The 27481-nt window shown below is 46.9% G+C and overlaps 1 protein-coding gene across 2 annotated transcripts; it reads right to left on the bottom strand.

Moving 5' to 3' along the window:
* Positions 1–6: 6 nt before the first annotated feature.
* USHBP1 (USH1 protein network component harmonin binding protein 1) lies at positions 7–27481 on the bottom strand. 2 transcript variants are annotated; one of them, XM_075611229.1, is made up of 15 exons: positions 27359–27481; positions 25523–25638; positions 23756–23898; positions 21437–21618; positions 19501–19689; positions 18501–18644; positions 17604–17731; positions 12333–12473; positions 8401–8501; positions 7469–7601; positions 5697–5976; positions 3599–3799; positions 2518–2609; positions 1609–1731; positions 7–607 (listed from the first exon to the last, which is right to left on the bottom strand). In XM_075611229.1, exons 1-15 carry the CDS (start codon positions 27380–27382, stop codon positions 427–429), a joined length of 2178 nt encoding a protein of 725 aa, XP_075467344.1. In that variant the 5' UTR covers positions 27383–27481; the 3' UTR covers positions 7–426. The 2 variants fall into 2 exon arrangements, with proteins under 2 accessions (XP_075467344.1, XP_075467345.1); XM_075611230.1 differs by having other exon boundaries at positions 8–607; positions 21515–21618.

Raw genomic sequence — 27481 nt, 5'->3', positions numbered from 1 at the left:
CCTGTCCTGGTCTCTATATCACCGCAGACAACTCAGCTCTCCTGAACCCTCACAGCTATGCCGCACCACAACACGTATCTCCTAGAGGGTGGGGGTACATGTGCTACATAAAGGTTTACACTTTTGTATTATACTCCAGGCCAAAGATCTGCAGAGTATTGCTTCAATATCACAATATCTGCCAGAGATGTGCAGAGCGTCACACTTCTCTTCTGAGTGTCATTCAATATTGTAATTAAACGAATTTAGTGACTGGACACGTGAGGACATGGGACATCCTTGCTTCTCTGACACACTGTACAAACAACATAAGGCATTGACATGGAAATTAAGACAGTGGTGCCCTCTCCTGGACCAGGGAATGCACTGCAACCCTGCCTTTATTATCATTTAATGCCAGGAAAGCCTTAAACGGTCTCCCCTGTCTCACAGAGAAGTTTCCCCTGTGACTCTTGCAGCGCGTTGCTCCTGTAGGGTCTGGATGTCGCGCATCAGCCTCTGAAGCTGCTCACGCTGCCGCTGTGACATTAGAGCTGCCTGAGCCTCCAGCCTGTGCTGCTGTCCTTGATACTTTCTGCGGGCGTTGTGGTAAGTGAGGAGGAGGTTCCTGCAACCAGGACACAGCATGTAATGTCAGGGACATATACCTCTAACCTTGTCCTAATACACAGACATCAGGGACACGTACCTCTCACCTCGTCCTAATACACAGACATCAGGGACACGTACCTCTCACCTCATCCTAATACACAGACATCAGGGGCACGTACCTCTCACCCCGTCCTAATACACAGACATCAGGGACACGTACCTCTCACCTCATCCTAATACACAGACATCAGGGGCACGTACCTCTCACCCCGTCCTAATACACAGACATCAGGGACACGTACCTCTCACCTCATCCTAATACACAGACATCAGGGGCACGTACCTCTCACCCCGTCCTAATACACAGACATCAGGGACACGTACCTCTCGCCTCGTTCTAATACACAGACATCAGGGACACGTACCTCTCACCCCATCCTAATACACAGATATCAGTGACACATACCTTTCACCCCCTCCTAATACACAGACATCAGGGACACATATCTCTTACCTTGTCCTAATACATAGACATCAGGGACACGTACCTCTCACCTCGTCCTAATACACAGACATCAGGGACACGTACCTTTCACCCCCTCCTAATACACAGACATCAGGGACACATATCTCTAACCTTGTCCTAATACATAGACATCAGGGACACATACCTCTCACCCCGTCCTAATACACAGATATCAGGGACACATACCTCTCACCCCCTCCAAATACACAGGGATCAGAGATACGTACCTCTCACCCCCACCTAATACACAGACATCAGGACACCTTCCTCTCACCCCCTCCTAATACACAGGTATCAGGGATACGTACCTCTCGCCCCCTCCTAACACACAGACATCAGGGACACATACCTCTCACCCCCTCCTAATACACAGACATCAGGACACCTTCCTCTCACCCCCTCCTAATACACAGGTATCAGGGATACGTACCTCTCGCCCCCTCCTAACACACAGACCTCTCACACTGTTAGCACTGTATTCAGATGTATACCTGTGGGCTTTGAAGAAATCGGTGATAATTTGGGCAGACTGGGTCCCTTGAGCTCGGACATTGCTGGTCAGCTTGTGTAGTTCTGATGTGAGACTCTGCACACAGACCCTCATCTCACTGCTCCTAGAATGAAAGCAACACACTACAGCGTCTTTTAAAGTGGCAATCATACCTAGGACAAAATGGAACGAAGGACAGTGACATATTTGATAGGTGACATGCAGCTGATATCAGACGCGCGCAAGTATTTTAGAAAAATGGCTGCAGTAAACAAACGCTTCAGTGGGTTTTTACAATCTTTATCTGATGACTGTTTTCACGTCATCAATACCGTTAGCTTAGCTCTGTCCCTCTGTCTAAAAATACATGATTAGTCGTCATTAGTCAAACAGATGTGCATAAGCAGCTCCTTGCAATCTGTGCCCCTCGCAGAAAAGCGAAACGTATTCATTTTTCACAAGATGCTATATAAGTAAGACCGTTACTTCCAGGGTCATTGCATCTTTCTGAGGAGCATATTACACGAAGAGATCATTGTTTTTGTGACCCTCTAGGTGCAACTGCCCCATAAATGGCAAAACACTCAAACGTTACAGCTTCATACATGAACCCCAAGGGGAAATCAAGTAAGAGACCAGAAAACGAGAGGTACTTAGGGGCAAAGTTATCAAGTGCCGGTAAGGGCTGTCGCACCCGCGCCTGTTCAAGTCAAGGGGAGTGAACGCCGAAACGGATGTGGTACCCTGTGCTGCTGGTACTTGGTAAATTTGCCCCTTAGCTTTGAAGTCATTTCCTCCTGTGTTCTGAAATAACAATGTATCGTGATATGCTATTGTGATATGAGAAAGAGACAGCGTGAGAGAGAGAGAGAGATTGGGAGACTGGTGGGAAGAGAGTGCTGGCCATTACCGTGCTAAGGAATCCAGTAGACTTTGCATGTCAGGGATATGCTCAGACCGACCGCCCGGTCCCTGAGCCTCGCTCTGCTGACCCATATACTCCTGCCGTACAGCGAGAGAGCGCGGTGAGGCACAAAACAGCATGCGTGTCAAATAAAAGGAACTGGTTAATCTAGCATTTTATATTTGATGCAGTTCGATAGCTGGAGACGTTAATGCCGAGTCAGACTTTGTGGAGTAATATGAAAAGAAAAATTAATCTAGACGCAAAATATGATACTGTATATCCTTATATCATATGTCTACCCTATAACTCCTCCTATATGCTGCATATAACTGCTCCCTATAACTCCTCCTAATGCTGCATATAACCGCTCCCTATAACTCCTCCTAATGCTGCATATAACCGCTCTCTATAACTCCTCCTAATGCTGCATATAACCGCTCCCTATAACTCCTCCTATTGCTCCATATAACCGCTCCCTATAACTCCTCCTATTGCTCCATGTAACCCCTCCCTATAACTCCTCCTATTGCTCCATATAACCGCTCCCTATAACTCCTCCTATTGCTCCATGTAACCGCTCCCTATAACTCCTCCTATTGCTCCATATAACTGCTCCATATAACCACTCCCTATAACTCCTCCTCGTGCTCCATATAACCTCTCCTTATAACTCTTATTGCTCCATATAACCACTCCCAATAACTCCTTCTATTGCTCCATATAACCTCCCTATATAACTCCTCCTATTGCCTCATATAACCGCTCCCTATAAGTCCTCATATTGCTCCATATAACCTCTCCCTATAACTCCTCCTATTGCTCCATATAACCACTCCCTATAACCTCCTATTGCTCCATATAACTGCTCCATATAACCACTCCCTATAACTCCTCCGATTGCTCCATATAACCCCTCCCTATAACTCCTCCTATTGCTCCATATAAACATTCCCTATAACTCCCCCTATTGCTCTTACTCCATATACTGTAACGCCTGCTTATTGGCACTGGGTCTGTTTGGAGCTCCAGGCCAATACTCATTTTGCAGATGAGAACCTCCTCCTGTGCACAGGACTCTACATACCTCTGCACTGCTGTTGCTATCCGTGCTCCCAGAATCCTCATCTCTCCAAGCCCCTACCCACTCATCCAGCTCCCTTTGCAGCAGGTCGCTGATAAGCAGGTAGGCTTTCTGCTGCTCCGGCTGAGCCAGACTCTGAAGTTCCAATGCTCGCTTCTCTGTCTGCAGCAGCTGCAGGTTGGCTCTGAGCTGGGACAGACCCTCCTGAAGAAGGCAGAAATCCTTATCAGTCGCATTGTTCTGGCTAGACAGGCTATGGTTACAGGGGCTTTGTCTTCTCTGTTGTTGGGTATTATTGGTGAAACGGCTCCCAGATGTAAATGTACATTTTAGGATAAACTACATATATTGGAGATTTCATAAACTGAAGACACCATGTCACAGCTCCACATTTACCTACCTACCTGCAAAAAGTACTACAATTCTATGGAATATACAACCTATTGTGCATTTCAGGAGCTAGCAGCTCAGTCAGCGTGAAGAGAATGCTGCAGTGACTCTTGACTTACAGACCAGTCACGGTTTCATCTTCTAGGTATAATAAGTACTGCTTTGTATGGAAGCATGTTAACTTTTACATTGCCCTCGCAATGTACGTGCTACAAACATGGGCCCTGGCACGCCAGTGGCACTTGCTTGTTTGCGGAGCGGCCAGCCCGTCTCCGGGCGCCATTCGTGTCATGTGATCGGTCCTGGAGTGATCACATGACCTGGAAGTGCCAGAGGTTCGGCAGCACTTTGGTGCCAATGGACCACTTGGCATTCTAAAGGTTCATGATTAAAACAGTGTTGTCCCTTAGGATGCTGGTCAGTCGAGGTCCTGAGTTTTCTGACTTGTTGATAGATTTGTATTAGGAATCTTGTTTGACCTTATTGAATGACTTACTTATTACTTAATTGTACTTGCTATGGTCTTTCCCCCCCCCCTTCCTCTCTTATATTGTTTCCCATTCCTCACCCCGCCCCCCTTGTTCTTTTTTTCTGTACCCCATCGCATATAATACAACTTAATAGTAAATAAATATTGTTTGGAATATAAAGTGTTGACCCACCTAGGGCCAATGTGAACCAATGGCAGTGGCATGTTTATGGGGTTAAACCTGACTGACAACTTTATTACAAATATCTGAGATGTATAAGTATTTTTAAATCATTTGTTAACGTTAGTCTGTAAATACAATGAGCTTGTAAATACAAGGGGGGTGAGCTGAGACTTGGTTTACGGGCTGGATTTCCTCTGGCTGCTCCCTTCTGTGTAATATCACTATATGCTGAACAGGAGTTTTTCACAGGCAAAGCCCCTTCTCTCCTCCTTATCTTTATTGGCTCTCAGAGAGACAAGGCGGATTCAGGGCTGGACTTTGACCGTTAAGAGGCCAACAGCCATCACGGCCGCTAAGTGCCCATCCTGTACTTACCCGCTGTACATGCGCGGTCGGCACGTGCCGTTCGCACATACGCGGTCAGCGCTTGTCGTTCGCACATGAGCAGTTGCCGCTTGCAGTTCACGCATGTGCGATTGGTGCTTGGCGTTCATGCCTGCGCAGTCGGCAAGTGCCCATTAGTTGGCGCTCACCATTTGCGCGTGCGCGTGTACATTAATTTTAATATTAAAACATTTTCTTTCGTGTTTGTTGGAGAGCAAAGTCATTGATGATGTCTTCAAATGATAAAGTTTGTCACATGCGATACACATGATGCTTAGGGTTATATTTGAAAGGAAATGTCCATATTTATAGAGAATCTTCTTTTTCCCAAATCTTCTTTCATCATACGATTTTAAAACTTGAAACGCCTTAATTTGTTTCTATTTTTGAGGCCCCTCCATATTGTGAAGCCCCTCCATATTGTGAAGCCCCAAGCTCTAGCTTAGTTATCTTATCTATTAGTCCGGCATTGGGCGGACTGGACGTAGAGTAAAGACTTGACTAACAAATGCCCCCTTATTCTGAAACCCAGAAAATGTTTCTTCATTTCCAAACCAAGACAGCCAGATGTTTGCTTTAAGGCTGGTTACATGTGTTTAAGGAAGATAGTGACATTGTGACGTTATTTTTTTGCAAACTAACAGTGATTACACCCATACACACAGTTTACTTACCCTGGTGTCAATCAGTTCCTGCAGAACCTCTGCTCTTTTGGATTTGGGTTTTTCTGTCTGGCCAGGCAAAGCGTCCAGTGAGGCCTTGATGACATCATCCACCCTGGCCTTGATGACATCAGCAAGATGAGCCACCTCCTCCAACTGGGAGATTCCGTCTTGGCCCGTGGGCAGGTGTCCTAGCAGGGTCACTGTGATAGATGACAGATCCCACTTCAGAGATCGGATATAAGCTTTTAACGTCTGCTCGTCATCCTCGCTGAGCCAGGGGGAGTAGAACCTGAGAAGAGACAGTCACAGGAAGTGGCCTAGTGGAATGTTGCCCATAAAGTGGGTGAAATGTTCTTCAAATTCCAGGGGGAGCATGGGAGATGTTCAACATAGGAGAGACAATAACAAAACAACTAAGTGCTGGTGTTTTGATCAAATGTGAAAAATACTGCTGTCTTGGCTCATATGCTGTGCCTACTTACAATGTAAATAAATGTAATGCACGATTCCAATACTGTGGCAATGCTGTGAGTAGTACACCAGTATGCTTTGGTGCCACACTCCCTTGCTGGTCCTTATCTTGCTTGTATATTCATGTAATCCAATGGTTGATGTGGCATTCTCGTCAATGTTCCTTATAATTTCGATGTACGCTTCTTCAATGCTTGGGGTTCTTAATGCCTTTAAAACCGCAGAGGGCTAGACAGAATCGAAAGCTTGTCCGTAATCTACCAATCCTAATCATTACTTCGGGAAATCAGTTTTCGTACGACTTGGATGTGGCCTATTGTGTTGTATCCACCGTGAAATCCTGCATGCTCTCTAGGCCTGGCAATACACAGGGTCTGTTGCAGTTGGTTAGTAATTATCTTGGGACCTGTGGAGGAGGATAACTATGGCATTGCTCCATTGTTCTGACATTTTCCTGTTCTTCAAGCAGCATGTAAATAGGGTTTGCAAGGATTTTTTCCACTTACTCCCCAGCTTCTTTCAACATTTCAGGTGTAATTCCATCTTCCCCAGAAGCCTTCCCATTCTTCATGGATTTTATTGCTTTTGCCACATCTTCTGGAAGGATGCGTGTGTGTGTGTGTGTGTGTGTTTTTATATATTTATATATATATATATATATATAGCAAATGGAAATATTATTGTATGCTCATTTGCATGTCTTTGACAGGTCTGCAACCCCGCCTTTCACCATTATCACCCAGCACATCCACTGCAGCAAGGGATTCTGGGAAATGACAGAATGTGCACATAGTGCCTCCTTTTGCTTCAAAACCAACATGGTCCCCTGTAAGCTTATGCTTGCTGCATTGCAAAGCTTTGAGCACAGCCTGGGTTAAGATGCATAGCCAGTAAACCCACCCACAGACAGCCGTTTCGACCTTAATGAGTCTCATCAGTGTGGGGTTGGTTATAATGGCTTTGCAAAATAAAGCATGGGATATATATATATATATCTCAAAGCTCTTTCGACTGTTTTTTTAATATGTAAGCAATATTTATTATGTAAAATCAGGCATGCTAAAGTCAATCCCTTTTAAAAAGAAAAAAAAGAAAGTGGAATTGGAAGTTTGTCAATTAAAAAAGCAGTGGCGCTGTGGATATGGAAAACAAAAGTAGTGGTGCTGTGCAGCCTCTCGTACCATCACACTCTAACTAGTGACATTTGGAGTGACACAAGTGTGGGGCATTTCTCTTATCGATCCCTCTCTCTATATCTATTTATACACATATATACATGGTGTACAGAGCCCCATGAAGGAACTCCTTACCTGTGTTTTCTCGGGGGTCCCGTGTCTCTCTTCTCTGCTTCTGAGATCAGACCCTCTATCCGAAATGTCTTCTTCACCTCCATCATGAGCAGCTTGGTTTTAATCTCTAAATCCTTCGGCAGGAGGCTCCATCCTGAGTGGGAGAAGGAACCCATATAGAAATCTAGAACTTGGCGTCAGATATGAACCACTTGCCTTCCTCTGCCCATTGTCCTCCTCACTGTCAAAACACAGACCCTATTAGATCCTTTAGTTTCTTTCCTCTTTAGGATCCCCTTCTGTATACCCCAAACACTTTTTAACTCTTCCTGTGTTAGGCCGCGCTTATAGTGCCGGTGACGTCAGGCTGCGGTTGCTGGAAAAATCAAATTGAGGTGACTTCCAGTGTTCGCGGCCAAGCCGTCTCTCAGTCACGCCGCGCTTACTATAAGCACACGCGACGGCAGCAATGCATTTGTTTTGGCGCGACGTTGTGTCGCTGTCACTGGCACTATAAGCGCAGCCTTAGCCTCTCTCACCTCTGCTGGGAGTGAATGGTCCTCCTTTCCCCATTGGTGTGTTGCAATTTTGGGTAACATAGTCCAGGGGTGCGCAAACTTTCTGTGCTTCGCCCCCTCCCTGCCTGCCAGCCCCTGTGCTCGTGCCCTCCTTACCTAATATCCAGCGTCAAGTGACGCACTGGATCATGTGACGTCACGTGAACCCGCGGCGTCATTTCACGCACATTGCTATGGCGACGGGCACGTCACATGACCCAGCGGCATCATTTGACGCGCATTGCCATTGCGACACGTCGCCGAAGATAAGGTAGGAGACGTCCACGCCCCCACTCCCCCAAGAATAATCTTGTGCCCCCGCAGGGTGGAACGCCCCCCACTTTGCACACCCCTGACATAGTCCATTCTCATGACAGTGTATCTGTGTGTGTGTACCTGAGCTCAGGGTGTCCCCTCCTGTCACCTGTCCTAACAGGACCTCCTCCTTTGCCTCTGCCAGTGCCAGCAGCACACTGTAAGTCTTCAGACAATTCTCACTGCCAAGTAATGGAGAGAATGCTTGTTAACCATTTCTCACTTACCAGCCATGGAGAACTATAGCAATGTATGTATTTTACCAGTTAGTTGGATCACCCTGTTTGCCACTTGTACTAGAATGTTAATATTAAGCAGACGGGAAATGACATATATGTTTGGTATAGAAGAAAAAAACAAATGCTTTAATGATGGGCCTACAGATAAAAGGCCAGATTTAGTAAATGGTGCGAAGTTGTAAGGCACCTCAAGGCGGCGTCCATGCTGGCGAAGACCGAGCGGCGCGATCATATTGCCTTAAGGCAATGATCGCACCCATATTCCACACGCGCGACAGCAGGGGGAGGCGCGTGGTGCACAAGGTATCAGTTCAATCTGAGGTCGAACCAGCTCTGTGACGTCACACACGCCCCCCACGGCGCGTCTACCTTGGCTAGAAAACGCTCCCACGTCACGCGGGTGACGTCACTCGCGCGCACGCCTCCGCGTAGTCTTTTGCCGCATGGACGCAGCCTAAGGCCCATCCATTTGAACTGGGCTGTGGGATGCTTAGCACTGCTTAGTACATGTGGCCCAAAAGGTCTCCTCTGGACTGCAATAAAACACAGAGTTATTATTCATTTTGTACTGCTCAGCATCGTTTGTTAGCCCCAAATAATTAGCAATTGGTTTAGACGTTTTCTGAGCTCTTTTATACAGCTCTCCTTTTCCCTGAATAGTTTGCAGTGGGATTCCGTTCTGCAGGAGGTTTATTTCTGGTGATTATTATACATTAAAGTGAATAACCTGGGTTCCCTTACACAGACAATGCACTTTTCTTTTTTTAAATGCGATGCATATTTTCTCATAGTACAGAACTGATTTATATATATATATATATATATATATATATATATATATATATATATATATATATATATATATATATATATATATATATAAACACACAAAATAGGTGCCGCAGTCAAATCACCCCTAAATGGTCGAATTATTGGGATAACCAGTGGTCAAGGTAAAAAATAACCCTCTGGTGGTGCTACCGACCCACAAAATGTATGAAACATGAAAAGAAAAAAGAAGGGTCAAAAAGGTGCACTCAAACAATATCTAATGAAAAATGAAAAAATGTACTTTATTAGCAATGAGAAATAAAAAAACACACAAGACAGACCCAAACAACTACCACATAATAAATTGCTGTGCGTAAATGCGGTTATAAATATAGCACCAAGTCACATGGATTATGCACCAAATCACATGAAGGTCTGTTGAAAACCAATACATATTTATTGTAGTTTTTGGCTGGTTTCCCCAATGTAGCAACCTTGGTCACATTTGTTGCACTGAATTATATACACTATATTCCTGGATGTGCAGCTGTATGATCCTTTAACATTGAATGTTCTATGGTTGTGACTGGCTGTGGGATCTTGACAAATATGTTTGCAGAGTTTGCAGCGTTTGTTGCTGCACGGTTTTGTGCCATTATCCATGTCTTTAAAATCAAGCAGACAAAGGAGGTGCAGTGGTGCTTATGAACACAAATAAATATATAGAAGAAGGCAATAGACAACTCACAGACAACACCTACTACAAGAAACTCACGCATGATCCAACCCAGGAATATACAAAGCAACTCAGGAATCTCATTCAAACATTCCCTAACCACCTGCAACCACAATTGAAGCAACTAATACCTGACAACCCAGGAGTTGGGATCTTCTACATGCTTCCCAAAATCCACAAACCAGGAAACCCCGGCAGACCAATTATAACAGGTATGGATACACTCACGGAACAAATATCAGGCTTAGTGGAGAATATCCTCAAACCTTTAGTCAGAAGCACCAACAGCTTCATACAAGATACCACAGATTTTCTCAATAATTTTAACATCAACCAACTATCATCCAACACACTGCTAGTTACCATGGATGTAGAATCCCTTTACAGCAACATCCCCCACAAGGATGGTATTGAGGCATGCCTGCAATTCCTTACAACATCTCCCCTGGATCAGAAATACAGCGCAGATGTAATTATCAAACTGATAGAATACATCCTCACACACAACTACTTCAGCTTCAACAAGGAAATGTACCTACAACTAATGGGGACTGCATGGGTACCAAGATGGCACCGCAATATGCCAATCTTTTCATGGCAAATCTTGAACAAAGATTCCTAACTACATGCCTCCACAAACCCTACAAATACTACAGATACATTGATGACCTGTTTATAATATGGACAGAGGGTGAAGAAAACCTAAAACAATTCCACGAGTCCCTGAACTCATTCCATCCATCAATTAAACTCAAAATGGATTATTCGGCAAACCTAATAAACTTTCTAGATACTACAGTAACACTGAAAGATGGCAAACTACACACATCTGTATACAAGAAACCAACTGACAGATGCAGTTACATCCACAACTGCAGCTTCCATCCCACTCATACAAAACAAGGTATCATACACAGCCAGGCTATAAGATACCACCGCATATGCTCTGACACTGAAGACAGAAACAGGCATCTCACAACCCTGACCGAATCGTTCAGACAGAAGGGATACAAACCAAAGACCATTGCCAAAACGATTACATCTGCAATAAAAGCCCCACGAGAACACCTGCTACAATACAGAAAGAAACAACCTACCACACGCATACCACTAGTGACCACATACAACCCTACCCTAGAGGGTATACGAAAAATAATCAAAGATCTGCAACCCATACTGACAGAGGATGCGACATTAAAAGAAATCTTTCCCAAACCTCCCATTCTTGCATTCCGGCAACCACCAAACCTCAAACAGAAATTAGTCAGCAGAAAACTTCACAACGATTTTAAAGACATGGATAATGGCACAAAACCGTGCAGCAACAAACGCTGCAAACTCTGCAAACATATTTGCCAAAATCCCACAGCCAGTCACAACCATAGAACATTCAATGTTAAAGGATCATACAGCTGCACATCCAGGAATATAGTGTATATAATTCAGTGCAACAAATGTGACCAAGGTTGCTACATTGGGGAAACCAGCCAAAAACTACAAGGAAGAATGAATATGCACAGACACTCTATACTCCATCACGAAGAAGGAAGATACTGCTCACCTGTGGGACATCACTTCTCACAACCAGATCATTCCATAAATGATCTAAAAATCAAAATCCTCAATGGAATGTTTAAAAGCACCCAAGAACGGAAAACATTTGAACTCAGAATGATAAGACTCTTTGACACCAAAACCAAAGGACTTAATGCAGACATGGGTTTTCTCACACCCTATCAAAATTGCTTGTAATTATCCTAATTGCCGCTATTCTTATCCACACTTTCTCATTCCCCCTCCAGTATCCCTCCTCCTCCCCACCTTTCCTTGACTCTGTCCCCTGGCTTCAAACACATTTAACACCCTACCTTATCTACAGTAAATATCTGTTGTTTTTTGTTGTTGTTTTTTTTCCTCTCTCTAGACTGTTTTAGCCAATGAATCCTTTGTATATCAGTATTCCTGACCAGAAGAAGAGAGGATAACTCTCGAAAGCTTGTCCTATGACATAAATTGTTAGTCCAATAAAAAAGGTATCACCTAATACTGAAGAACTCATTTATTCTGCACTATCGCAACTGGACTAACACGGCTATTTTCTGATATATATATATATATATATATATATATATATATATATATATATATATATATATATACTTTTTGTTATACAATGGTATTGAGCTCCCCTCCCACCCATCAGTGTTTTTCTGTGCATTTCACTGTCTGTGAGGAGCTGGGATAGCATAACATTGTATCAGTGTCACCTGGACTGCAGGGCCAGGCACAGAGCTGTGCAGTTCGATTCCTGCTTTCCCAGCTGCATGCTGAGTCTCTCCGAGTCGCTCTTACATTCCTCCAGGGTGACAGAGAGAAGGTCGTTCTGTCGCTTCATGTAATCAACGTGCCTGGAATATAGTGACACTGTGACAGGGAGACTGTCCTTGTTACTGCAGGGTAACCAAGTGACAGGAAGTCCGTCATTCTCATTGCAGGTGCGTGACTCAGGGACAGGGAGTCTGTCCCCCCCACTGCAGTGTGACACAGGGCAACAAAGAGATGGGTACGCGCTGATCACAGAATCTTCCAATAATATCCTAGTAAAATCCACAATACAGTCAATCTTGCTGCTTGAAATTCTCCCGCGATGAACGGGGTGTACTAGAGAACAACAAGCATACAGCAACATAAATAAGAGCGCATAGAAAGACGGAATCAATAGAAAGTAAAAACACTTCATCTGTGTAATAAACACGTAAAAAACGTACATTGATAAAACAATGGCAAAGCATTGTATTAGAAAGAATCCCCCCACACAGAGGACCTGATGGTGATGCTGCTGTACCCAAGCGATGATATTAGCGGGATGTACGGTCCCTAACCATAGAACAGAAAAATGTCCTGGCTAATGCTACGGGGCAACTGGCAGCGACCTCGTGGGAGCGGGGAAATGTCCAACGTTTGTCGTCACAGCGTTAGACGTTTGTAACGTAATTACCTCAATACCTCTACGCGTTTCGCGTCACATACGCTTCATCAGGGGGTTAGTCTAAGGATCTTGGGGCTGTCCTATATATAAACAACTATAGCCCCCTCCTTTGCTATTGAGATCCAATTGGTCAATTAACCATTCAAGTGCAAAACAAACAGCATTAATACACAATTCACATCAAATTAAACACGACTCACAAAAATACAAAAATACAATAACATAAACATAAATAGCTGTGCAACCCAAGCAATTAATGCAATGAAGATTGTTCATATTGAGAATATTGATAGATGATTTACCAGCTAGTAATGGATAACTTAAGGGCTATACAATTCATCAGCCAAAGAGAAAGCTGCTCAAAGCTCCAAACGGAGAGCAGAAAGATACATATAGCAAAGTCAATAATATGTTGGACAACTGTGGTTGAACATGAGGGAAAATACAAACGTGGGATTCGGTATGTGTTGTTTGGAGAAGTGACCAGAAACGAAAATGTGCAGAGTGGGAGTTCCAATGGACAACGCTACCTGGGATAAATACACAGCAGAGGAAATATGTGCTACCTCTGCCGATCCCGTGGTGTAGCACTCATTTAGCCCCGCATATCCGTCTGATCCGGTCCTGGCGTAGACGTCGTAGACCTCGAATCTGCTGCTGCCTCCCTCTCTCAAACCGCCGGAGCTCCCGAGTGCGGGTGGTGTGTGCACCCACTTCCGGTCTGTCCGGGAACGCTCCCCTCACTTTGTAGATTCCGCGAGTGATGCAGGTATGGCAAAGCATCCCATGTAACGTGCCCTCACAGCCTCAGTGCGTCTCTCCAATCAGCAAACAGTGTACAAAAAATAGGGATTGGTATGAGACTGCCGCGTCCAAGAATAAAGCACCCTCAGCTCACCAGGTGTGGAACAAATAAAAACTTTTATTTAACTACATAAAAACAAAAAAAAAGGGAAAAAAAGGATTTTGTTTGTCTTTTTTTTGTTTTTATGTAGTTAAAAGTTTTTATTTGTTCCACACCTGGTGAGCTGAGGGTGCTTTATTCTTGGACGCGGCAGTCTCATACCAATCCCTATTTTTTGTATACAATTCATCGATTACCAATTCACCCAAATTAGAACAATTGTAATGTACATTATAAGAATAAACTTAATTACAATATACTAACGACATTAACAAATGTCAAGAGTTCTAACATTGATTAAATAATGGACAACATTGATAATCAATTCAATCTGTCCAAAATAAATGCCCATGGAACATAATGCATTAAATTAATGATAGCATGGAAATTCATACAATTATACCGGAAATGTATTCTGTTCGACCCCCAAAAACTTTAAGTACTAGAATTGGTAGGCAAGAGACCAAAGACCAATATAATGGTATAGAGAATGATGTCATAATATTTAAATGCAAAGGAATCTATTACAAATGGCTTACTACAATTTGTATGTACTGTACATGAACCCAATGTTGAACCACAATGATCGACTAATTGATCCAATTACATACAGTATACAGTATTCAGTATGTAATCAATTAATGCAAAGATGGACTAAGTTCAATCAATTAATTGAGACAAAGAAATTCATTGAGACCAAAAAATGATTCACCATAAAACAGATAATATATGGATCACATCAATCTATAATCGATTGATACCTAAAGAACAGTATGTAGAATCAATAATGACATGGAAATTAATAGGACAATACAATATTAGCCCATTTTTTTCTTGTTGTAATAAAAAAAATTGGATTTAAATATATCCAAAAAACTTTGTTGAACTATTCATAATGGAAAATTATCTTATCTTAAATTCCCAGGGGACAGCAACTAGAATTGCATGATAAATATATTGTGGTTCCAAAATACTCTTTTTAATATTTAAACACATCAATGGACAAATCAATCGATAAATGTGCAAATGGATTGAGCTCTATTAGTTTATTTAAACCAAATGGTGCTTTGCTATGCATTGTATACTGTATATCCAATACTACTCTCTTTGTAGTAACCTCAGATCTCTATCCCCCCCTTTTGGGATCTCAGGGAATTACTTCTAAGCCTCTAAAATGTAGATCTTCATGTCTTTCATCATGTTTATCAAGGAAATGTTGGGTCAAATTATGTTTTTTCCCCCCATTTTCAAGCAATCGTCTAGCATTTTTGATCCCATTTCCATGTTCTCTGATTTGTATTTTCAGTGGTTTAATTGTCCTGCGGGCTTCATTTTATTGGTAAAAAAAAAGTAGGCCACTGAAAGTACGAATCGCCTTAGAAGTAATTCTCCGAGATTCCAGAAGGGGAAGGCGTGCGCTATAGCAGCGGCAGACACCGGAAGTCAGAGAAGACTTCCGGGTCAGACTGCTGGGGTGCGCTGCTCCCCGGCTGTCCTCCTGTTCTGCTCCTGCTCCGTTCACATAGTTCTCTTCTCCTGCCGCCACCGGCTGTTGTCCCCCTCTCCCTCCGCCGGCTGGTGACCTTCACTGCAGGAAGCCCTCCTCCTCTACCTCCGCTGCTGGCTACTGTCCCCCTCTCCCTCCGCCGCCGGCTGCTGACCTTCGCTGCAGGATGCCCTCCTCCACCACTGGCTGCTGACCTTCACTGCAGGAAGCCCTCCTCTCCCGCCGCCGGCTGCTGACCTTCACTACAGGATACCCTCCTCCTCTCCCACTGCCGGCTGCTGACCTTCACTGCAGGATGCCCTTCTCCTCTCCCTCCGGCGCCGACTGCTGACCTTCGCTGCAGGATGCCCTCCTCCTCTCCCGCCTCTGGCTGCTGACCTTCACTGCAGGATACCCTCCTACTCTCCCACCGCCGGCTGCTGACCTTCACTTCAGGATGTCCTCCTCCTCTCCCTCTGCCGCCGACTGCTGACCTTCGCTGCAGGATACCCTCCTCTCCCTCTGCTGCCAGCTGCTGTCTTTTGCTGCAGGATGCCCTCTTCCTCTGCCGCCGGCTGCTGACCTTCGCTGTAGGATGCACTCCGCTGCCGGCTGCTGACCTTCGCTGCAGGATGCCCTCCTCTCCCTCCACTGCCAGCTGCTGACCTTCACTGCAGGATGCCATACTCTTCTCCCTCCGCTGCCAGCTGCTGACCTTCTCTTCTGCTGCCCTGCTCCTGCCATTCTCCGTCCTGTTCTCCCTCTGCCCCAGAGGAAGGACCACTGAGGGAACAGAGCATGACGGAAATACCCAGCACAGGGTCCCAGTGCCCTGGGCAAGGTCTGGGTAATTTCCGGGAAGCTTAAATATGTCCGGAATGCCAGGTACCGGGTAATTTCCATGTACCCGGTTCATCACTACTGAATAGCAAAGGAGGAGGCTATAGTTGTGTGTATATATATATATATATATATATATATATATATATATATATATATATATATATATATATACAGTGTTCGACAAACCTATACATTTGCTCGCCCCGGGCGAGTGGATTTAACCCCCGGGCGAGTAAATATTGGCCCAAGCAGCACACGTTTGGTACTAGGTGGCGAGTAGATTTTTTTGTGTGGCGAGTAGATTTTTTGCTGATTTGTCAACCACTGTATATATATATATATATATATATATATATATATATATATATATATGACAGCCCCAAGATCCTTAGACTTACCCCCTGATAAAGCGTATGTGACGCGAAACGCGTAGAGGTATTGAGGTCATTACGTTACGAACGTCTAACACTGTGACGACAGACGTTGGACATTTCCCCGCTCCCACGAGGTCGCTGCCAGTTGCCCCATAGCATTAGCCAGGACATTTTTCTGTTCTGTGGTTAGGGACCGTACATCCCGCTAATTTTCCAACCATCGCTTGGGTACAGCAGCATCACCATCAGGTCCTCTGTGTGGGGGGATTCTTTCGAATACAATGCTTTGCCATTGTTTTATCAATGTACGTTTTTTACGTGTTTATTACACAGATAAAGTGTTTCTACTTTCTATTGATTCTGTCTTTCTATGCGCTCTTATTTTTGTATGTCTAGTGTGACACAGTGACAAGGAGACTGCCAGTCCCACCGTCGGATGACACAGTGACAAGGAGACTGTCAGTCCCACCATGGTGTGACACAGTCACAAGGAGACTGCCGGTCTCACCGTGGGGTGACAGTGACAGGGAGACTGCCAGTCCCACCGTGGGGTGACACAGTAACAGGGAGACTGCCAGTCCCACCGTCGGATGACACAGTGACAGGGAGTCCGCATGGTGATCCATTGACATGGAGTCTGTCCCTTCCACCGCAGAGTTACCAAGTGACAGAGAGGCTGTCTCTCCCCCTCCCTCCCCCCTCCATTGCAGGGTGACAGTGACAAGGAGACTGTCCCTCTACACCACGGGGTGACCAAGTCAAAGGGAGTCTGCATGATGACTTATTGAACCCCACCCCAGGGTGACACGCAGACCGAAAGAACTTGTCGTCCATGGATTCTGTCCCTTTCTTAGTGTATGTGTTAGCTTATGATAGCACACAAGTCTCAGTCCTCCTGAATGACATCCTTTCAGTCCATGCTGCACCCCCCTCCTCTCTTACCCTCTCAGCTGCACCGTCTCGGCCTCCATGTCACTGGCAGGGCTCTCAGGGGCCCCAGGCAATGAGCGCTGGAGCCCGGGAAGACTCTGAAGACACTGAATGAGACTTTGTAATGTGGAAAGGGGATCCTGTGAGTGGGAAAGAGACAAACAGCTCCAGCAGAATCTCAACATAGAACCTCCCGTGGACACCCTGCGAACACCCTGCATCCCTACCTCATTCACCTGTTACTGCAGGAGAAGAGATGCATGGGACACACAGTATTACCCTATTTTAGAGTATCAGTTGACTCTAGTATCCAAAAGGGAATGGTTCAGTAGCACCTTTCGTGCATTTCTGTAAACAAATCATGCCGGCCGGAACATATTGCAAACCCTACTACAGATATAAAGGGATAGACCGCACACCTCACAAGGAAACAGGGAGGAACCCTAATTCCTCCACATAAATATAGCACAAAAATGGGGAAAGTTCCCAGCACTTATGAATGTAATAATGAAAACATGGGAATAAGCCATATTGATTTTAAGGAATCTTTCCTGTCAAATTGCATCTGTTAAGTATTTTTAGGGAGTCTGTGTTCCACAGGGCAAAAAGGGAAGTACCTCTGGTCATTTTTTACCTTTGGGAATGGGCCTGAAAAAGGGGCTCACCCCCTGAAATGTTGCCCCCTTTATTCCCCTGTTACCTTCCCCCCCCCCCCTTTTTTCCCCTTGTCTACCCTTCCCTTTCCCTGTGTTTCTCGCTCCCCTCGTGTTACCAACCAGTATGCTGTGGGGTGCACATGAGTACTAGATTGCAGCTATTGTTATACATTTCCACCGTGTCCTGATTGATTGTTATATTGTAATTGTTTTAGACGTGCCCATGGCTGCTCCAGAGTCTAACCCTGCTCACCTGCCTGGGTTGGTTGTCACTCGATGCAATGGGGGGGTCAGATGTGAGGCTGCACTGAGCTCCACAGACCGGGCTGGAGGTAGGGGAGAGAGTCTGGGGGGCGAGGGGGTCACTGTCCTGCAGACTGTCCTGCAGCTTCTTCACCTGGGGATAGAGAGGTGAGTGCGACTGCTAGCAGAGGCTGCAACATAGAGAGGCGTTATTATGCGGGGGGCGGATTTACCTTTTTACCTGCCATAGGCACACGCTGGCAAGGGGGCGGCGCTCCTCCTGCAGCGTAGCAGCGTCATGATGTCACGGCGGCATGTAATGTGGCATCGTGTGACATCGGGTCGCCATGACAGTGCGACGCTGCAGGAAGGGGGCCACTCCGGAGAAGGTAAGACTCCCCCCTCTCAACACACAGACAAAAAAATTGCCGCTATAGCCTAGTCAGCCTTGTGGGAAATCCGTCTCTGGCGTTATGCGCATGGGGGGAAGTAGGTGCGCGGTGCAGACATACACACAGTTATACAGGTACATGAGATACAGGCCCAACAAGATACATGCAGATACATATACAAAGATACAGAAAGACACACAGATACAGGCATACCCCGCATTAACGTGCGCAATGGGACCGGAGCATGTATGTAAAGTGAAAATGTACTTAAAGTGAAGCACTACCTTTTTTCCACTTATCGATGCATGTACTGTACTGCAATCGTAATATACGTGCATAACTGATGTAAATAACGCATTTGTAACAGGCTCTATAGTCTCCCCGCTTGCTAACAGCTTTGGTACAGGTAGGGAGCTGGTAATGCTGTTCAGGACGTGCTGACAGGCGCATGCATGAGCTGCTGTTTACCTATTGGGCGATATGTCCTTACTCGCGAGTGTACTTAAAGTGAGTGTCCTTAAACCGGGGTATGCCTGTCATAGTCACCATCTGTCACATGCATATACACATTCACACATACATAGAAACATAAGAATATATACACAGATGTGTACACACCGTTTCCTGGAGTGTGTCCCTTTCCTCGGTGAAGGTCAGGAGAGCGACCTTAGACCTGTCCAGTTCCTTGTCTGTGGCCCTCAGTGTGGCCATCAGGCCTGCGTTCTGTTCCTGATAACGCGAGATCTCTGACTGGAACCAGCTCAGGTCCTGGACTGGGAGCACTGGAGGAAGTTCGTCTCCGACCCCCTGCAGGGAGGGACCCCAATGTTAACCCCTTTACTGCCTGACACTAGCAGTGCACCGCAAGAGGTAACCATTCCCTACCGGAGACTAGAACTGCACCGCAAGAGGTAACCATTCCCTACCGGAGACTAGAACTGCATAGCAATTGTTAAGCCCATATGTACTAAGAGGTTCTATTCCATAAGACACCTTCCGGCACCAGAAAACAGGAACCTATTCTCTGCCAAAGTACTTGTGTTAATATATATATTGAAATCAGAACATTTGTTCTTAAGCCAGGGGTGCGCAAACTAAGGGAGGGGGGGGGGGGGGGCGCTGCGCTTACAGAGGCCCCGCGGTCTTCTCCACAACATTTAAATAAATTGCCGGGGCCTCTGTATGCCTATTACATTCTCTCCGTCTGCTTCTGGCAATGCATCGCCATAACAACGCAAAGTCAAATGACGCCACGGGGTCAAATGGCAATGCGTTGCCATGGCAACGTAACGTTGTGATGTCAAATGACGCCACCGATGCTGGAGGAAAGGGAAGGGGGAGGGCGAGCAGGGAGGGACGCAAACAAAAAGGTTTGTGCACCACTGCCTTAAGAGGACAGTGTTCGAACCAGTGTATTGTGCCTGTGCGCCTCTGCGCCTCTGCGCCTCTGCGCCTCTGCGCCTCTGCGCATGTGAAACTTGGACCCTAAATGTGGGGCTAATTCAGAAATTTCAGACAACGCAAAAAAAGTATGGAGAGATGTATGCTGGGTATTCCATGTAGAGAAAAAAAAACAAATGGGTTCAGAAGCAAACAAAAGTCTATGACATCATCACAAGGGTGAAGAACGTAATATGGCTGTGGTGATGGTACTCATCTGGATGCCAAGGGATCGTAAAGGGCTAAGATAATGAACAAACTGTAAGTGAGATGGGAGGATGAATTACGGGAATTTGTTGGAGCAACGTGGAGAAGGGAGGCTGCAACCGGGGCACCTGGAAGATCAATGGTGGGGCTTCATCCAGCAGTGGAGCGACACGGGCTGGAGATAATTATGATATATATGTTTACACACTCACACACGTCACGTAACTGCATGACCCCCAGTAACCCCAAGCTATGTTACGGTAAACGGAATCTTTACAAAGACCCCGCCAGCCGTGTTACAGCCTTGGTCCTCCGACCGCAAGGGAATCCAGTCCTGGCTACAATCAAAATGAAGCCAAACACAATTAAATGGCAGTGTGTATATCCAGGTGTATATCCATGTTAAAATGGACACGAAGCAAAAGGTGACACTGTGGGCTCATTTGCATGGCATTACCCAGAATCCCCGGCTGCAATGGAAGAACAGTATGCTAAGATATAAAGGGGACAGACAGGGTTGCAGACCTGTGTGAGATGTGAATGAGCTTGCATATGGTATTTTTATTTGCTGTGCATATATGTATAAATATGTATGTGGATATATATATTTACTAATTAAAATAATAGATGGCTATATACACATACGTATATATCTATCCATCATCATCTTCAGCCCTTGTCGATGCTGATGAAGTCCTCCCGAGTACCCAATGATCTTCCCGGTACTGCAGTTACGGTACAAGCCTCTTTCCCACGTTCTTCCAGCAGATTTCATCGTCCCAGCTTACTTTTGGTGCATGTCTATATGTATATATATATTAGATTTATACCATTTTGACCACTACCCATGTGTAATGCAGCAGTTAAACTCTTCATCGCCAGAGGGACAGTGGTGTGTAGTATTTACTTGATCTAAGCCCTCTATAACTGGAGAGGACAGGATGGCACTGCAGAGTGTTGTGTCTCGCAGCGGTGTCAAGCTGACCTCTTCAGGCCCGGAGCCGACAGGTGGACTCCTCCAGGACCAAACGCACGACTCCAGTGATGTCACTGCCTCTTGCAGCTGCGAGAACAGGTCACTGTCACTCACTGCAAGAGAAGGGACCACCGTCAGTACTGGAATAGCAGAGGAGGCTGCAGGGCAGGATGGAAGTGCAGTTATAGAGCTGTGTGTGCGTGTGTAGGGGGAGGGCAGCACTAGAATAACAGGCAGCTGCAGTGACAGCGCTATCCATTTGTATGTGTGGGGGACAGTACTAGAATAGCAGAGGAAGGCTGAAGTTAGAGCGCTATATGTGGGGGGAGGGGGGAGCGCAGTACTGGAATAGCAGAACAGGCTGAAGTTAGAACGCTATATGTGGGGGGAGGGGGGAGCGCAGTACTGGAATAGCAGAAAAGGCTGAAGTTAGAGCGCTATATGTGGGGGGAGGGGGGAGCGCAGTACTGGAATAGCAGAAAAGGCTGAAGTTAGAGCGCTATATGTGGGGGGGAGCGCAGTACTGGAATAGCAGAGAAGGCTGCAGTTAGAGCGCTATATGTGGGGGGGGGGGAGCGCAGTACTGGAATAGCAGAGAAGGCTGAAGTTACAGCGCTATATGTGGGGGGGGAGCGCAGTACTGGAATAGCAGAGAAGGCTGAAGTTAGAGCGCTATATGTGGGGGGGGAGCGCAGTACTGGAATAGCAGAGAAGGCTGAAGTTACAGCGCTATATGTGGGGGGGGAGCGCAGTACTGGAATAGCAGAGAAGGCTGAAGTTACAGCGCTATATGTGGGGGGGGAGCGCAGTACTGGAATAGCAGAGAAGGCTGCAGTTAGAGCACTATATGTGGGGGGGGGAGCGCAGTACTGGAATAGTAGAGAAGGCTGAAGTTAGAGCGCTATATGTGGGGGGGGGGGAGCGCAGTACTGGAATAGCAGAGAAGGCTGAAGTTAGAGCGCTATATGTGGGGGGGAGCGCAGTACTGGAATAGCAGAGAAGGCTGAAGTTAGAGCGCTATATGTGGGGGGGGGAGCGCAGTACTGGAATAGCAGAGAAGGCTGAAGTTAGAGCGCTATATGTGGGGGGGGAGCGCAGTACTGGAATAGCAGAGAAGGCTGAAGTTAGAGCGCTATATGTGGGGGGGGAGCGCAGTACTGGAATAGCAGAGAAGGCTGAAGTTAGAGCGCTATATGTGGGGGGGAGCGCAGTACTGGAATAGCAGAGAAGGCTGCAGTTAGAGCGCTATATGTGGGGGGGGGAGCGCAGTACTGGAATAGCAGAGAAGGCTGAAGTTAGAGCGCTATATGTGGGGGGGGAGCGCAGTACTGGAATAGCAGAGAAGGCTGAAGTTAGAGCGCTATATGTGGGGGGGGAGCGCAGTACTGGAATAGCAGAGAAGGCTGAAGTTAGAGCGCTATATGTGGGGGGGGGGAGCGCAGTACTGGAATAGCAGAGAAGGCTGAAGTTAGAGCGCTATATGTGGGGGGGGAGCTCAGTACTGGAATAGCAGAGAAGGCTGAAGTTAGAGTGCTATATGTGGGGGGGGGAGCGCAGTACTGGAATAGCAGAGAAGGCTGAAGTTAGAGCGCTATATGTGGGGGGGGGAGCGCAGTACTGGAATAGCAGAGAAGGCTGCAGTGAGAACACTATATGTGGGTATGTGTGGGGGGCAGTACTAGAATAGCAGAGGAAGGCTGCAGTTAGAGCGCTATATGTGTGTGTGTGAGGGGGAGGGCAGTGCTGGAATAGCAGAAGAAGCTGCAGGGCAGAATGGAGGTGCAGTCATAGTGCCGTGTGTGAGTGAGAGCAGCACTAGAATAGCAGAGGAGGCTGCAGTTACAGCCTTATATGTGTGTGTGGGCGCAGTACTAGAATAGCAGAGAAGGCTGCAGTGAGAACACTATATGTGTGTATGTGTGGGGCGCAGTACTAGAATAGTAGATAACGCTGCAGTTACAGCACTATATGTGGGGGGGAGCAGTACTGGAATAGCAGAGAAGGCTGCAGTTAGAGTGCTATATGTGTGTGTGGGGGAAGGTCAGTACAGGAATAGAAGAAGGTACAGGGCAGAATGGAGGTGCAGTCATAGTGCTGTGTGTGGGGGACAGCACTAGAATAGCAGAGGAGGCTGCAGTTACAGCACTATATGTGTGTGTGTGGGGGGGGCAGTACTAGAATAGCAGAGAAGGCTGCAGTGAGAACATTATATGTGTGTGGGGAGGGGGCAGTACTGGTTGCAGTTTATACCTCCAGTGCAGCAGCCTGTCAGGAGAAGCTTCTCACAGCTTTGGCCTGAAGTGGGAGATTCTGCCATATCTCTGCATTCACAGAGACCTCTGCTCAGGCTGGATCCACACTGGGAACTGCGGTCCCCACTCATTCCCTCGTCCCTGCAAGAAGAAAAGGGGGGAATAAGGCAATCAGCATAAGGATAATCTATAACTATGCATGGGTGTCACTTTGTTACTAAGAGAGGGTAGGTGTGAGACAGGTAGAAGAGGGGTGGCCCCGGACACATGTGGGACAGATAGAAGGAGGAGTCCCCCGGTTGGTGTGGGACAGGTAGAAGAAGAGAAGCCCCAGGCAGGTGTGAGACAGGTGGAGGGGGAGTCCCCAGCAAGTATGTGACAGGTAGACGGGACATCCCTTGGCAGGTGTGGGACAGGTAGAAGAGGGAGTCCCTGGGCAAGTGTGTGACAGATAGAAGAGGGAGACCCTGGGCAGGTGTGGGACAGGTAGAAGAGGGAGTCCCTGGGCAGGTGGGTGACAGGTAGAAGAGGGAGTCCCTGGGCAGGTGGGTGACAGGTAGAAGAGGGAGTCCCTGGGCAAGTGTGTGACAGGTAGAAGAGGGAATTCCTGGGCAACTGTGGGACAGGTAGAAGAGGGAGTTCCTGGGCAATTGTGGGACAGGTAGAAGAGGGAGTTCGTGGGCAATTGTGGGACAGGTAGAAGAGGGAGTTCCTGGGCAAGTGTGGGACAGGTAGAAGAGGGAGTCCCTGGGCAGGTGTGGGACAGGTAGAAGAGGGAGTCCGTGGGCAAATGTGGGACAGGTAGAAGAAGGCGTCCCTGGGCAAGTGTGGGACAGGTAGAAGGGAAGTTCTCAGACAGGTCTGTGACAGGTACAGTAGATAAGGGGAGTTGCTGGGAAGGTGTGTGACAGGTATAAGGGAAGTTCTTGGGCAGGTTTGTGACAGGTAGAAGGCATGAGACAGCTAGAAGAGAGGAGTCCCGAGGCAGATGTGGGAAAGGTAGAAGGGGGAGTCCCCTGGTAGGTGTGTGACAGGTAGAATGGAAGTTTTTAGACAGGTGTGGAACAGGTAGAAGGGGGGAGTACATGAGCAGGTTTGGGACAGGTGGAGGTGGAATCCTTAGACAGGTGTGGGACCGGTGTAGGCAGAGTCCTTAGGCAGGTGTGGGATAGGTAGAAGGGAAGTTTTCAGAAAGGTGTGTGACAGGTAGAAGAGGGGAGTCCCCAGGTAGATGTGTGACAGAAAGGAAGTTCTCAGACAGCTGTGTGACCGGAAGAAGGGAAGTTCTCAAACAGGTGTGGGACAGGTGTTCGGAAAGTCCCCGGACATGTGCGTGACAGGTAGAAGAGGATAGTCCCTGGGCAGGTGTTCGATAGGTATGAGGGATGTTCTTTGACAGGTGTGTGACAGGTAGAAGAGGGGAGTCCCTGGGCAGTTGTGTGAGAAGTAGAAGGGAAGTTCTCAGGCAGGTGTGGGACAGGTAGAAGGGGGGAGTCCCCAGGCAGGTGTGTGACATATAGAAGGAAAGATCTCAGGCAGGTGTGGGACAGGTAGAAAGGAAGTTTTCAGGCAGGTGTGTGACAGGTAGAAGTGACAATCACGGACAGGTGTTCGTCCGACAGCTAGTAGAGGGGAGTCCCCGAGCAGGTGTGTAACAGGTAGAAGGGACGTTCTTGAACAGGTGTATGACAGGTAGAAGGGAAGTTCTCAGGCAGATGTGGGACAGGTAGAAGGGGGAGTCCCCAAAAAGTTGTGTGATACTTACCTCTCTCCGTGTGGCTGCTGTCCCTTATGGTTGGGATTGGTTAGGGTGAGCAGGAGCTCCGTCATTTGCGCCTCCTCGTATCTCATCTGACCCTCCACCTCTGCCAGTCCCTGAAACTGAGTCAGACCGGCTCAGCACTGCGCAGAACTTTATGACACGTGGGGGGGAAGGGGGGCGGGAGGCTTTATCTCTTTGAGCACCAGAGGAGCAGGGGTACAGAGCCAGGGCACCTCTAAGACTGGATGGGGCTTGGGAAGGGTGCGAGGATACCCTGGCACCTTTTAGACTGGGTGGCACTGGGGGTTGACACTCATTACACTGAACCTGTAAGCCTAGGACCGGGTGGCGTTGGTGGTGAGTGCAGATATACAGATGCTGTTACCCTTAGGACTAGGTGGGTGCAGGGATACAGACCCTGTCACCTCTATAATTGAGTGGCTCTGGTGCTGGATGAAGGGATACAGAGAAACAAAAAGAAAACAGCGCACAACGCTCATAGTGAGGTAAATCAAGGATAAAAATGTATTAAATATCCAAGGATAGGTAATGTGCGTACATCAGGGAAATAGTAAAACAGCATTTCATGGGACAAGTTACCCATACACCACACCAACATGAAGATCTGGACAATCACGGATCATCAGTCATCAGGCTCCACAGGTAAGGACAATCACAGGTCCCCACAGTGATGAAGCTTGTCCACAGTTGGGGTGCGGTGAGGGCAGCAATCAAGTCCCAAATATCAAAGTCCCCCAGAGGCAAGTCTCAGTCCATCTCTACCACGGCTGTTACCCTTAGGACTGGGTGGGTGCAGGGATACAGACCCTGTCACCTCTATAATTGAGTGGCTCTGGTGCTGGATGAAGGGATAAAGACCCTGTAACCTCTAATAGTGGGTGCAGGGATATAGAGACGGGTACCTCTAGGACTAGATATCTTTGTAGTAGGATGCAGAGTTAATACAGACCCTGTTACCTCTAGGACTGGATGGACTCATGGATCTGAAATTTATAGGACTGGATAGGTGCGGGGATTAAAAGCGTGGCACCTCTAGGACTGGGTGTCTGTGATTAAAAAACAAAAAAGCAGTGAGACAGGGCCTACCACCTCTAGGACTGGTATAGTCAGAGCAGCGCAAGTCCATGTTACAGGAAAGTTGTGGATAGAGGGCTTCATACTCAGCACCTTCACACATAACCCTCAGCGCACCCCAACAGTCTGACCGGCCCATCACACGGCAGTGCAGAGGGCCCGGTGTTTTGCTGGGAGTGGTGACAGGATGGGAAACAGGAGGATTTGCAGGAATTTCCTGCTCTGAATGAAAACAATCTCCCGTGTTATGGATACGGCAGCGCAGTCTTTCACTTCCGTCTCTGTGAAAGCCCCCGACATAATAATAACCAAGTCTTTTCGTCTATAGTGCTGCAGTGTACACATCTCTGTACACACAAATATTTCGCCATAACAACTCCTGCACTGTTGAGCCAACATTATAATATTGCTGCCAGAGGCACAGGGAGGTAATGTGACTTTCTGAAGGTCACAAGGGGATTCAAACTGAAGTCACCCACTTCAAAGGCTGTGACCTAACCACTAGAGCCTTCCTTGTAGAAGTCATTTCCCCCATAGACTTTCCATGGGATCCCCCTCTTCAAGAAATGATGAATCCCTACAGACTTTCACTGAGTTACATGGTCAGTCTCCCTGGTGCGTCTGTTACTATATATTTACCCTGTGAGTGCCGGAGGGGTCAGGAACACATTATGTGTGTCCTGACAGTGTTTATATCTGTATCTTACCCTACGGAGCTACATCAGATTATATACAGGTACTTACCTCTTCTGTCCGCGAGTCGTCCATATCACCCAGCGGAAAATGCCTGACTGAAAACGCAGAGTTGGGAGGAAGTGTCTAACAGGACGTGAGCTGGAGCCACCAACATGAATCCAACGGAAGGGG

Source organism: Ascaphus truei, chromosome 8, assembly GCF_040206685.1.
Source record: "Ascaphus truei isolate aAscTru1 chromosome 8, aAscTru1.hap1, whole genome shotgun sequence".
Taxonomy (NCBI): Eukaryota; Metazoa; Chordata; class Amphibia; order Anura; family Ascaphidae; genus Ascaphus; species Ascaphus truei.
This window is presented reverse-complemented; position numbering and strand designations above follow the sequence as displayed.